Below are 14,116 nucleotides of genomic sequence, written 5' to 3'. Positions count from 1 at the left end.
CTGAAGACTCCTCCTTCAAGTGGGGATGAGGAGGTTGAAAGGGTTGTGTTTTCGAAGTATAATGCGGATAATACTTTTGGTCATGTACAACTTGAGCTTCGAATGGAGTTTGTCAGTTTAGAGCACTTTAAAAATGGTGTGAAAGACTACAATATAAGTCTTGGGAGACAATTTAAGTGGGTTAAAAATGACAAGGTAAGAGCAAGGGCAAATGCTCAAATGAAGACTGTGAGTGGATGATATATTGTTCCTGGAACAACAAATTCAATAGTTTCCAAGTGAAGACATTCAATGATTCACATTCATGCTGCAGAATTTTCAAAAATAAAAGGGCCAGCAAGGATTGGGTTGCAAAAAAGTTGGAGAAAAGGCTGGTCACACAGCCCAACATGACAAGGGCTGAAGCTTATAAGCATTTAAAAGAGAAGTACAAGGTCCATGTACATCTCAAGAAAGTGACCAAGGCACTACGTAAAGCCAAGGGCAGAATAAAAGGATGTGGGAATGAACAGTATGCCAAGTTAAGGGACTACCAGTATGAGCTTTTGAGAAGCAATCCTGGCTCCACTTGCAAGATGCAAGTAATACCACAGCCTGTACCTGAGAGCCCACCTATTTTTTCTAAACTGTATATATGTCTTGATGCCTGTAAGAAAGGGTTTAAAGCTGGTTGTAGGCCATTGATTGGCCTGGATAGTTGTTTCTTAAAAGAATACTATGGGGGACAATTGTTGAGTGCAGTGGGAGAGGATGCAAACAAGAGCTTTTATGTCATTGCTTATGCAGTGGTGGATAGTGAGACCAAAGAAAACTGGAACTGGTTTCTGAACTTGTTACAAGAAGACATTGGCAGCCATGTAGTCCATGGTTGGAACTTCATTTCTGATCAGCAAAAGGTATGTTTATTTCAAATTGCTTTTGGTTTTATATGGGTACTATTTAACCTGTACATTGGTAGCCATGTTTAATGATTTTTATTGATGCTTCATATATGGATGCAGGGTTTGATACCAACTTTGCAGGAGGCCATGCCTGGTGCACATCACAAGTTTTGTGTGCAACATGTGATGTGCCTCTGGCATATAATATTTTCCAAGCCAAAAATAATAAGAATTTAGTCATAGGAGATCATTTTTTGTATATTAATTGCTTTTATTATTTAGTTTTTCTATTCAGTTTATTTCTTATGCTTTTATAGTTTTACAGGTTAAAATATGAAGAAATAGGAAATTGAGGAAAAGAAGAAAAAGAGAACCGCACTACCCGCACGGAAATTGGCGCTACCCGCACGGATATGCATTGCCATATAGATTCCAAAGAGTTGGCGCGGTTGCAGCGCCAACTTCGCGCGACCCGCGTGAACTTTTGAGGGAACTCAATTTCTGAACGTTTAAAGAACGTTGCGAGGGAGGAGAAAAATGATTACAACAGAAGGCACAAGAGTTCCCGTGGGAGGAGTACATCAAGGGAGCAAATCGTCGCTCGTAGTTTATCATCGTAATTTTCTTTTCTTTTCTCTTTTATAATTGTATGTCAGCTATGTCTATGGCTGGCTAATTTCTCTTATTGTAGTTAGGGTCACAAACCCTATGTGAACCCTTTTTACGATAGATTGATTTATTTTCGCTTGTTTATTTTAATATATTTTATTTTTTCCCTGTGCGTATTGTTTATTATTTCTGTTAGACTTGATCAACCTGATAGGAGATAATAATTTGGGAATTAGGGCTCGCAATAGAAATATTGGGGTTTTGATTCTGAAAGGGGGTAAGGTAACAATTTATGCATGCTCTAGGGATAGGCTTGTGTGAATTGCAGTCGTTTAATTTATTGTGGTTAATGCTTAATTTCATGCGGTATTGCTAAGGAATTAGGGTTCCAATTGGATTAAAGGGTTAAATTATCAAGGGATTGAGATTTAGCTAATTATTTTTAGATGATAATTTGTTTGAGTTATTAAAATGAATGAGCATTGTTAATCAATCCAAAGTTTAAAGCGGGGATCATATGGTGCGTGTACCTTAGCTGCAATGTCTTTTATTATTCTTTCAAAAATCCAAACTTTACCAATGCTTATTAAATTAAGAATTATATTTTTAAACTTTCTGTCTTTAATTTTCCATCAATTCACAATTTTCCAAAAACAACCGGATTTTCTAACTTAAAGGGACATGCTATTGTGGTATTTGGTTTACAATCCCTGTGGAGACGATACTTTGCTTACTCATTATATTACTTGTGCGATCGGTACACTTGCCGGTGAGCATCAAGTTTTTGGATCCGTTGCCGGGGATTATTAATTCCAATATTATAAATAATCGTTGATCTTTGAGATTTGATTTTGATTTTTATTTTTATTTTATCTTGTTCTATCTTGTTCTGTGTTTTGCAGGTGCTATTAACCATTTTTTTCTGAGTTTTATGCGAGGTAGATCTGATCCTAAAGTACACCGGATGCACACAGGGTGTTACACTTCTCTTCATGTTTGCACTTTGTTATAGGATTTTTGTATCATTTAGAACTTGTTGCCATGCCTTATATTGAGAGCTTTCATGTTGTGCTATGTTGGTACTTGTTGTTGCTTTGTTATCATCAAAACTTCATAAGCATGGTCTTCTTGATCTTCATCCTCGAATCTTCTTCATCTTCACTGTTATCAATCTCTTAAGGTAAAAATTCAATTGATAATTTTTTCTCTATTAGATCTTCATCATTAGATTTATCATAGACTAGATTATCATAATAAACTGAATTTTCATCATAAGATGGATAGTCATTATAAATGGGACAATCATCACAAATTGTGTTGTGGTCATACACATCAAAGTCAGTAATGTTGATTTGCATATTGATATCTTAAAAAGTTGACTGATTTCCAACTCGTACTTTCCAATTATGTCCCTGGTTTAGAATCTCCAAGGGATTGACGTCCTCCTCTTCGTCATCATATGCGTACTCTAATTCCATTTCTTCTTTGAATTGAATGCCCAACTTTGTCCACGCAAGTCGTTACTCCAAATCTTGGATTTTCATGCTCTGCGCCTCCACAAGTTGTCACTCTAAAACTTGAATTTTCCCGTTATGCTCCCGCATGAGTCGTCGCTCCAAATCTTGGATTTTCATGTCCAACTCCTGCTCAAGTTGTCGCTTAAAATCCTAGATCCGTCTTTCGAGCTCTTCATTTTCTATGTTATGTGGGTCTATCTAACGCAGTTCTCTGTCTTCTTTAAGAACAAATCCACGTCCCTTGCCTTCGTGACTCTGTCATTGATGACCTCTACGATTCTATTAAGCCATTGGTTAAAGACAACCTAGTGCTCTTATACCAACTGATGCTTAAAGTGCATAAAAAATGTGGCTAAACAGAAAGTTATGATTTCATAATAGAGTATCCCTTCGGTTCTCAATTTCTATTAACAAAATTTAACTCTTATAATAAGGGTTATAAGCATTGCAGTTAAAAACTATTTCTAAAACTGCGCTTTTACGATTTTACAATTTTTTTTCATCAAAATTTCAAGTGCTTTTACTTTTTTACAAAAAAATTTCATAGTGATTTGACGTTTTATGATTTTTTATCTCCCTTCCATTTTTAGGTAAAAACTCAATTTTAACTACCTTGGTCATAAGCACCCTTTTATAGATTAGTTATAAATTGATTCAAAAATCAAAATTCAAAATCTAAAATCCCAAAAATAAGTAAAATTCTTAAAATAAATATAATGGTAATTAACTTCTAAAAATAATAAATAATTACAATTAAATCATTCAAAACATGTCAAATATGTTGCTTTTCTTTTCTTACCAAACAAATCGCAATCATATCTAGTGGCGGACCCAGGAATTTGATTTATGTCCGCACATTTAGTAGCGAAGATTTGGGGGTTCTGCCCCCGAATTTTTTTTAAATTTCTTAAAAATATATTAAAAAATATAAATATAAACAAAAAAAGAAAACTTTATAACATGAGAGCTTACTTCAAGTGCAACTCAGAATTCAAGTGCAGTGACCCAAGATGCAGAAATAGGATCACCTCATGCAGTGTCTTTAGTTTATGCACCAGCTAGTAATCACAATAGATAGTAACTGAATTTTGTTACTATAATTTACTATAAAAAAAATGGAACGCATGGTTTCTGTTACTTCAACTTAATAAAAATAGTAAAGACATCAACTTTCAATCAATAATTTTTTATTTCAACTATTTTCATCTTCATCATAGCCCATTTTTCTATACAGTAATCAACGGATAACCAAACCATTCCAAAGATTAAAATAAAACAACCAAATATCAAAGGAGGAACTAACCAATAAAGGCAACATATCAAACACTAAAAGAAATCATTGTCTAGCAATCCAACTCCATTAAAACTTTAAGACAAGCCAATTAAACGAGTAAAAAGACCACATAAAAATACGACCATCTACGTACCTAACATACATCTCAGTTCCAAATAGACAGTTGAAGAAATCATGCTACCCTCCTGCAATCAGGTCATAAAACTAAACAAAATAGTTTTCCGTTAACAACCATATGAAATCAATCAGAAGCAAATATTTTATTCTTTGGCGGTTTTTTTTATGAGGGACTTGTGAATGTGAGGGATGACACCATCACCAACAATGGTCCCTTTAATAAGGGTATCAAGCTCCTCATCTCCCCTAATAGCAAGTTGTAAAGGCCTTGGTGTTATCCTCTTCACCTTGAGATCTTTGCTTGCATTCCTAGTAAGTTCAAGAACCTCTGCAGTGAGATACTCAAGAATGGAGGCTAAGTATACAGCAGCAGTGGCCCCAACTCGTCCATTGGCCTGGATCCTTTGCTTCAGCTGCCTATGAATACATCCCACAGGGATCAGGGACGACTTATCCTTATCTTTGTCCTTGTTTGCTGCCGTGGTTTTTGTTGCCAAAAGCACTTTTCCTCATTTTCATTGCTTAGTAACTATAAAAAATCAAAATCAAAATCAAAACTTTATGCTGCACTTGCGGACATGTGCCCAGGAGCAGGTCCGCCACTGAATACATCCCGCGGGGGTCAGGGACGACCGTGAAATGGGTCTTTTCTTATCCTTATCTTTGTCCTTGTTCGCTGAAGTGGTTTTTGTTGCCAAAAGCACTTTTCCTCATTTTCATTGCTTAGTAACTATAAAAAAAAAAAAATCAAAACTGTATGTCTGCACTTGCGTACATGTGCTCATGAGAAGGTCCGCCACTGATCATATCTGCTGCTTCTTTTGGACTTGGATTAGATCATAATTTGATATATTTCAAATTTATGTTTTTTTTAACAATTGAGCCATACATATTACGCCATAATTCTATTTGACTCTAGACTTCTTGAATCAATGATTAAGTCATGTATAATAGACCAATTGTAAGTGAATTAATTACCCTCATCCTTTGAACGAAAATTAGTCACAGTTAAACCTTGATGAAGTAACCATGATTAATTTAGCTTGCACCATTTGGCAGCTACTAATTCGACTAATGCCTAAATGTACATCAATTCCTTGCGCGACTTGAACACATACCCACCCAACGTTTTACAATATTATTTTAATCATTCTTTTTTGTTTTGAATTACTTTAGTATTTTTTTTAAATGACATTCAAATGCACAAAAGGATGAGGGTACACTTGCCGGTGAGCATCAAGTTTTTGGATCCGTTGCCGGGGATTATTAATTCCAATATTATAAATAATCGTTGATCTTTGAGATTTGATTTTTATTTTTATTTTTATTTTATCTTGTTCTATCTTGTTCTGTGTTTTGCAGGTGCTATTAACCATTTTTTTCTGAGTTTTATGCGAGGTGGATCTGATCCTAAAGTACACCGGATGCACACGGGGTGTTACAGTTCTCTTCATGTTTGCACTTTGTTATAGGATTTTTGTATCATTTAGAACTTGTTGCCATGCCTTATATTGAGAGCTTTCATGTTGTGCTATGTTGGTACTTGTTGTTGCTTTGTTATCATCAAAACTTCATAAGCATGGTCTTCTTGATCTTCATCCTCGAATCTTCTTCATCTTCACTGTTATCAATCTCTTAAGGTAAAAATTCAATTGATAATTTTTTCTCTATTAGATCTTCATCATTAGATTTATCATAGACTAGATTATCATAATAAACTGAATTTTCATCATAAGATGGATAGTCATTATAAATGGGAAAATCATCACAAATTGTGTTGTGGTCATACACATCAAAGTCAGTAATGTTGATTTGCATATTGATATCTTAAAAAGTTGACTGATTTCCAACTCGTACTTTCCAATTATGTCCCTGGTTTAGAATCTCCAAGGGATTGACGTCCTCCTCTTCGTCATCATATGCGTACTCTAATTCCATTTCTTCTTTGAATTGAATGCCCAACTTTGTCCACGCAAGTCGTTACTCCAAATCTTGGATTTTCATGCTCTGCGCCTCCACAAGTTGTCACTCTAAAACTTGAATTTTCCCGCTATGCTCCCGCATGAGTCGTCGCTCCAAATCTTGGATTCTCATGTCCAACTTCTGCTCAAGTTGTCGCTTAAAATCCTAGATCCGTCTTTCGAGCTCTTCATTTTCTATGTTATGTGGGTCTATCTAACGCAGTTCTCTGTCTTCTTTAAGAACAAATCCACGTCCCTTGCCTTCGTGACTCTGTCATTGATGACCTCTACGATTCTATTAAGCCATTGGTTAAAGACAACCTAGTGCTCTTATACCAACTTATGCTTAAAGTGCATAAAAAATGTGGCTACACAGAAAGTTATGATTTCATAATAGAGTATCCCTTCGGTTCTCAATTTCTATTAACAAAATTTAACTCTTATAATAAGGGTTATAATCATTGCAGTTAAAAACTATTTCTAAAACTGCGCTTTTACGATTTTACAATTTTTTTTCATCAAAATTTCAAGTGCTTTTACTTTTTTACAAAAAAATTTCATAGTGATTTGACGTTTTATGATTTTTTATCTCCCTTCCATTTTTAGGTAAAAACTCAATTTTAACTACCTTGGTCATAAGCACCCTTTTATAGATTAGTTATAAATTGATTCAAAAATCAAAATTCAAAATCTAAAATCCCAAAAATAAGTAAAATTCTTAAAATAAATATAATGGTAATTAACTTCTAAAAATAATAAATAATTACAATTAAATCATTCAAAACATGTCAAATATGTTGCTTTTCTTTTCTTACCAAACAAATCGCAATCATATCTAGTGGCGGACCCAGGAATTTGATTTATGTCCGCACATTTAGTAGCGAAGATTTGGGGGTTCTGCCCCCGAATTTTTTTTAAATTTCTTAAAAATATATTAAAAAATATAAATATAAACAAAAAAAGAAAACTTTATAACATGAGAGCTTACTTCAAGTGCAACTCAGAATTCAAGTGCAGTGACCCAAGATGCAGAAATAGGATCACCTCATGCAGTGTCTTTAGTTTATGCACCAGCTAGTAATCACAATAGATAGTAACTGAATTTTGTTACTATAATTTACTATAAAAAAAATGGAACGCATGGTTTCTGTTACTTCAACTTAATAAAAATAGTAAAGACATCAACTTTCAATCAATAATTTTTTATTTCAACTATTTTCATCTTCATCATAGCCCATTTTTCTATACAGTAATCAACGGATAACCAAACCATTCCAAAGATTAAAATAAAACAACCAAATATCAAAGGAGGAACTAACCAATAAAGGCAACATATCAAACACTAAAAGAAATCATTGTCTAGCAATCCAACTCCATTAAAACTTTAAGACAAGCCAATTAAACGAGTAAAAAGACCACATAAAAATACGACCATCTACGTACCTAACATACATCTCAGTTCCAAATAGACAGTTGAAGAAATCATGCTACCCTCCTGCAATCAGGTCATAAAACTAAACAAAATAGTTTTCCGTTAACAACCATATGAAATCAATCAGAAGCAAATATTTTATTCTTTGGCGGTTTTTTTTATGAGGGACTTGTGGATGTGAGGGATGACACCATTACCAACAATGGTCCCTTTAATAAGGGTATCAAGCTCCTCATCTCCCCTGATAGCAAGTTGTAAAGGCCTTGGTGTTATCCTCTTCACCTTGAGATCTTTGCTTGCATTCCTAGTAAGTTCAAGAACCTCTGCAGTGAGATACTCAAGAATGGAGGCTAAGTATACAGCAGCAGTGGCCCCAACTCGTCCATTGGCCTGGATCCTTTGCTTCAGCTGCCTATGAATACATCCCACAGGGATCAGGGACGACTTATCCTTATCTTTGTCCTTGTTTGCTGCCGTGGTTTTTGTTGCCAAAAGCACTTTTCCTCATTTTCATTGCTTAGTAACTATAAAAAATCAAAATCAAAATCAAAACTTTATGCTGCACTTGCGGACATGTGCCCAGGAGCAGGTCCGCCACTGAATACATCCCGCGGGGGTCAGGGACGACCGTGAAATGGGTCTTTTCTTATCCTTATCTTTGTCCTTGTTCGCTGAAGTGGTTTTTGTTGCCAAAAGCACTTTTCCTCATTTTCATTGCTTAGTAACTATAAAAAAAAAAATCAAAACTGTATGTCTGCACTTGCGTACATGTGCTCATGAGAAGGTCCGCCACTGATCATATCTGCTGCTTCTTTTGGACTTGGATTAGATCATAATTTGATATATTTCAAATTTATGTTTTTTTTAACAATTGAGCCATACATATTACGCCATAATTCTATTTGACTCTAGACTTCTTAAATCAATGATTAAGTCATGTATAATAGACCAATTGTAAGTGAATTAATTACCCTCATCCTTTGAACGAAAATTAGTCACAGTTAAACCTTGATGAAGTAACCATGATTAATTTAGCTTGCACCATTTGGCAGCTACTAATTCGACTAATGCCTAAATGTACATCAATTCCTTGCGCGACTTGAACACATACCCACCCAACGTTTTACAATATTATTTTAATCATTCTTTTTTTGTTTTGAATTACTTTAGTATTTTTTTTAAATGACATTCAAATGCACAAAAGGCCACGTATGCAAGCAACATCCACATTTTTTATTATGAATAAATATTTTTTTTGTTGTTTCTCTTGCTGAGAAGACGACACCATGGACTTGTTTTATTTAGGAAATCACTCAAATAATATTAAATAAAGTCATGAAATATTAAATCTTATGTTAGATTTCTTTTGTATGATTAGTGACATTTGTTATATTCTTTTCTTTGCAGGGGTCCATTTGTTACACACATGCATAATAATTTTAATCCTAAAATTTTCTAAAATTAATATTAAATACCTCCTTAGTATAATTTTTTAGATAAAACTATATATTTATTTAAATAAGATTAATTTTTTTTTTATTTTCCTACATTTTAGGTTCTAGGTACTCATTTAAATGTTAAAATGTAAGAACCTTACGGAAATTTATTTAAATACATAAAATTAGTTTTAGAATTTAAATTGTCATACAAAATTAACCACATCTTTTGTGGTCAATGAAAGGTCAGCCGCAACATTGAGTAGATTTCTTGGATTGATTGTTTTCACAATAAATGTTGTTATTTTTATTTCATAATATGAAATTTGAAATCACAAGGAAAACCCCTTCAGTGTTAATTGAATTCATTCTAATACGAGTAACGTTCAGACATATATAAAATTATAAATGTAACATCATCCAACACTTTAAGATTTTAGGTTAAATTGATTCTTTGTATGGTACTAAAGTTTCGATGTCATATGTTCGATCCCCATCGCCCTTACTTTCTCTTGTGAAATTTCTTAACACAAGTAGGTTGGACCTAATATATCATCCACACTTCATGCTTAATGAACTTTCATGTGAGGGAGCTTGTTAAAGATATATAAAACTAGGGATTTGTATTCATTATGTAACATGACACAAAAAAGTTTCCTACACACGCAATATTTTATGGGACCCGCACTTTTTGAAACAAAAAAAAAAAATTAAGGCACGCAAAACGAATCTCTAACATTACACAATCATTTTTCTTACAACATAACTCTTATAAAATCTATAAAACTATTAATATAACCTCACCCAACAACTTAAGATTTTGAGTTGAATTAATTCTTTACATTATCTTTTACTCATACTTGTCTTACATTTGCGTGTTCTTTAATTAATACTACATGTCTACATTATTTTGGCTTCGAATCGGAATAAGTTGAAATGTCTTTAAAGTATTAATTTGACAACCAGCCCCACCAAATTAAATGAGAAAGTAAGGATTAGGCTCATAACTAACCCAAAGTACTTGAGTTCCCGATAACCAATGTGAAAACCTCATGGATGATATATATAATCTAAAGCTCCATGTAAAAAGAGTGGTTGAGAAATATAAAATAATGTATAAAAATTTATCAACCTTTCTTGAGGTTGTGAAGGTATTCCGAAGAGAAATATCTTTACATTTATAATTACTCATAGCAAATTATTAATGTTTTTTAACTCTTTTATCCTTCATTAGTTAATTAATATTCCTCATTCAAAATTATCTACCAATCTGTTCCTCTTTAATCGATTAACTTGAAGATTTAATCGATTAAATGATCAAAATTGACAAAAATAATTGACTTGAAGATTTAATCGATTAAATCTTCAACTTAATCGATTAAATCTCCAAAAAGAAACAAAAAGTAAATAAATAAGCTTTGCTTTATGGTTTCAATCTTCTGTTCCCACTTTGAATTCGATTGAAATGAAATGGGAATTTAATTCGAGTGAAGAGGATGAAATTACACGATGCATGTGAATTTGGTGTGCTTGGTCATCCACTCCCATTCTTGCGGGCAAAAGCTTTCTGGATTGTGGGTAATGATGTTTGGATAGAGGTTGAACTCTTGGAAACAGTAGGAGGATTACTTGATTGTATTTTTGGATAGAAAACATCTTTAATGGTAACCATACGTGGTTTCTCCGAATTGGTTGAAGTTTCAGGACCAGAGGTAGTAGCATACAATCAAGTAACCATACACTGGTAACCATACGTGGTTTCTTGCGGGCAAAAGCCTTTGTTTACTTTTCGTTTCTTTTTTTTGGAGATTTAATCGATTAAGTTGAAGATTTAATCGATTAAATCTTCAAGTCAATTATTTTTGTCAGTTTTGACCATTTAATCGATTAAATCTTCAAGTTAATCAATTAATGAGGGACAAATTGGTAGATCGTTTTGAACGAGGGGAAAAATGGTTATTAATTGTTTAATGAAGAGTAAAAAGGTCAAAAAGCTAAATTACTAAAGTTCAATGTTCAATGATCAATGAATAATATTAATTGACTTCATTTGTTACACTGATAAGTTGGTTACATTTGCCTGTTCTTTAGCACAACATTATTATGGCTTCGAATCGGAATAAGTTGAAATGTCTTTAAAGTATTAATTTGACAACCAGCTACACCAAATAAAATGAGAGCGTAAGGATTAGGTTCATAACTCAAAAGTGCCTGAGTTCAAATTCTGTTAGGTGGTGTTTGGTTGGGAGCTTTTCAGCGGATATCTATGTTTCTCAAGTATGGCTTTTAGAAACACCATGTTTGTTTCAATGTATTTTCACCAAAAACCCATATATCCAATTTGTATGGATTTATGAGAAACATAGATATCCGCACTGTTTAGAAACCCAATTTAAAGGTGGGATTTTTCGGAAAACCGGTTATCTGGCTTTTAATGCACTGTTGATTTCATAAAGTTACCTAATTTTCTCAGTAAAGTTTTTCTCCATCAAATAACTTTTTTTTACATTTTTCTACCTATCTCACTTTATCTATCTTTCCAATCATTTCTCTATCTATTACATTTTCCTACTATTCCAAAAAAATTTCCTCAACCAAACGCCCCCTTAATTGATGTGAAGGTCTCGTTGATGGACGATATATAATTCCTCTCAGAAATCTTACGTTTAATCACACTTATATTTTTATGTTAAAAAAAAAGAAAAAAAATTCAAAAACTTCACGTGAATCACTTACATTTTTATATTTTTTTTAATCACTTAACCTCATGATTTTTTTATCCACCCCCTCCTTAACATTGTTAGAAATTTGACTAAATATACCTACTTTACTCTTATTAGAAGAAGAAAATAAAATAATGAAAGAAAAAGAAAAATAAGACTAAATATTATGAAAACTTAGAATACTTAATAAAATACTAAAAGAAAAAAAGAGATCAAATGTGTCTAAATAACAAAAATAGAATAACGACAAAAAATAGAAGAAAAAATAAGACTAAATATGTTAAAAAACACAATAGTGACAGAAAAAACTAAAAATAAATTAAAAATTAAAAAATAGTCTAAATGAAAAAATATATATGCTCAATACAAAAAAATAGAAGAAAAAATTAAGATAAAAAAATAGAATAAAAAGAAATCTGAGTTATGAATTTTAAATATATTTGGTTTTTTATTTTTTTATTTTTTATCCTTGATCTATTTATTCTTTTTATTTGGATATGTTTGGTCTTTTTTATATCTATATTTTATTCTCTTTCTCCCTTTTTAATTTTTTTTACTAAAATCTTTAGTAGATGAGGTGACACAAGGCTTAAAAAAAGAGTGAGAAAAAATCAGAATAAAATAGATCAAAAAGTAAAAAAAGAAAAAGAAAAAAACCAAACATATCTAAATAAAAAAGAATAAAATAGATCAACGACAATAAACACACATACACACACGTACACACATATATATATAACTCATAATTGTGATTTCTTTTTGTTTCATTTCTTTTGTATTTTATTTTTTTCTTAATTTTTTCTTCTATTTTTTGTCTTTAGTATTTTTTTTTTTAAAAATTTAGTCTTTTCTATCATTTTTGTGATTTTTAACATATTTAACCTTATTTTTTTATATTTTTTTGTCTTTATTCTATTTTTTTATTTTTATTTAGACACATTTGATTTTTATTTTTCTTTTTTATTTTAGTCTTTTATTAAGTATTCTAAATTTTCATAACATTTGGTCTTATTATTAATATTTTTATTACTTTATTTTCTTCTTCTAAAAAGAGTAAAATAGGCATATTTAGTTAAGTTCATAACAGTGTTAAGTAGGTATGTGAATAAAAAATATCACATAGAGTTAAATGATTAAAAAAGCATAAGAATGTAAATGATTCAAAACATTACCATAAGAGAGTTTTTGAATTTTTCCACACAAAAAAAACATGAGGTTAACGTCACACATTTATAAACACCAAGACGTATCTGTATATTTCTTATTGTTGTTGTCGTTGTTTTTATTCTTTTCTTTTCTTTTCTTTTCCAAATAGAAAACTTATACGCCAATGCTCTGCAATAGTGCTGTTTAGCATCTATCATAAGGGGTAGATGTTAATTTTATATATATATATATAATATATATATATACCAACCAATGTCTGAAGTCTTAAAGGATCCGATTTTATATGTGATGAATCTCCCAAAACTATTTTCTCTATTTTAATGACTTGAACTCAAGACTTTTAATTAAGAAAAATAAATTTATTATCACTTGAACTAATAATTATTGATAATTGTTTTCTTATCAGATTTAACAGATTTAAATTGGATGGAAAAATAACTAAATAAGTCTCCTACAGCTGGACGAATTAAAAGAGCAACGGGAGAATAAAGAAACTGTTTGATGTCACCTCAGTGGTGAGGATTAGTAGTCTTAAAATTCAAATCTAAGAAGGGCTGAGCACTCAGTATTGGAGAGAAAAATAAATTACATCATGCTATTGAATGTCTCAATACCTTTTTTAGGTACAAGTGTCTCAAATCTAATGCAGATAATTATTATTATATTGACAAGAAAGAAATTTGTGGCTCATATATCTACGTAGGGTTGACAAAATGGACTAATTCGGCTCAACCCAGCTCAATCCGCATGCAACTCGAAAAAATGAACCGGATTAGGGTTGACTCGAAAAAAAAAATGAGCCAGAAAACTCAACCCAACCCGACCCGAGTCGGGTTAGGGTTGGCTCACGAGTTGGCTCAAAAATTTGGCTCATGAGTTGGCTTAAAAAAATAACTCACGAGTTGGCTCAAAAATTGGCTCGCGGGTTGGATCGAAAATTGCTCGCGAGTTGTCTCGTTTTCAGTCTATTTAAATGAAC

The 14,116-nt window shown here is 32.2% G+C and overlaps 2 protein-coding genes across 2 annotated transcripts; both read right to left on the bottom strand.

Moving 5' to 3' along the window:
* Positions 1 to 4,561: 4,561 nt before the first annotated feature.
* On the bottom strand, positions 4,562 to 7,865 carry LOC133317315 (histone H2A variant 1-like). Its single transcript, XM_061519176.1, has 3 exons — positions 7,823 to 7,865; positions 5,029 to 5,127; positions 4,562 to 4,878 (listed from the first exon to the last, which is right to left on the bottom strand). Exons 1-3 carry the CDS (start codon positions 7,863 to 7,865, stop codon positions 4,562 to 4,564), a joined length of 459 nt encoding a protein of 152 aa, XP_061375160.1.
* Positions 7,866 to 7,949: 84 nt separating this feature from the next.
* Positions 7,950 to 8,581, bottom strand: LOC133317314 (histone H2A variant 1-like). The gene is made up of 3 exons (XM_061519174.1): positions 8,572 to 8,581; positions 8,417 to 8,515; positions 7,950 to 8,266 (listed from the first exon to the last, which is right to left on the bottom strand). The coding sequence occupies exons 1-3, from the start codon at positions 8,579 to 8,581 to the stop codon at positions 7,950 to 7,952; spliced, it is 426 nt and encodes a 141-aa protein (XP_061375158.1).
* Between the last annotated feature and the right edge of the window lie 5,535 nt (positions 8,582 to 14,116).

Source organism: Gastrolobium bilobum, unplaced genomic scaffold (genome assembly GCF_033153095.1).
Source record: "Gastrolobium bilobum isolate Gb01-03AN ecotype WA unplaced genomic scaffold, APGP_CSIRO_Gbil_v1 utg6883, whole genome shotgun sequence".
Lineage (NCBI taxonomy): Eukaryota > Viridiplantae > Streptophyta > Magnoliopsida > Fabales > Fabaceae > Gastrolobium > Gastrolobium bilobum.
The sequence above is the reverse complement of the archived record's forward strand: the minus strand, read 5'-3'. Positions and strand labels throughout refer to the sequence as shown.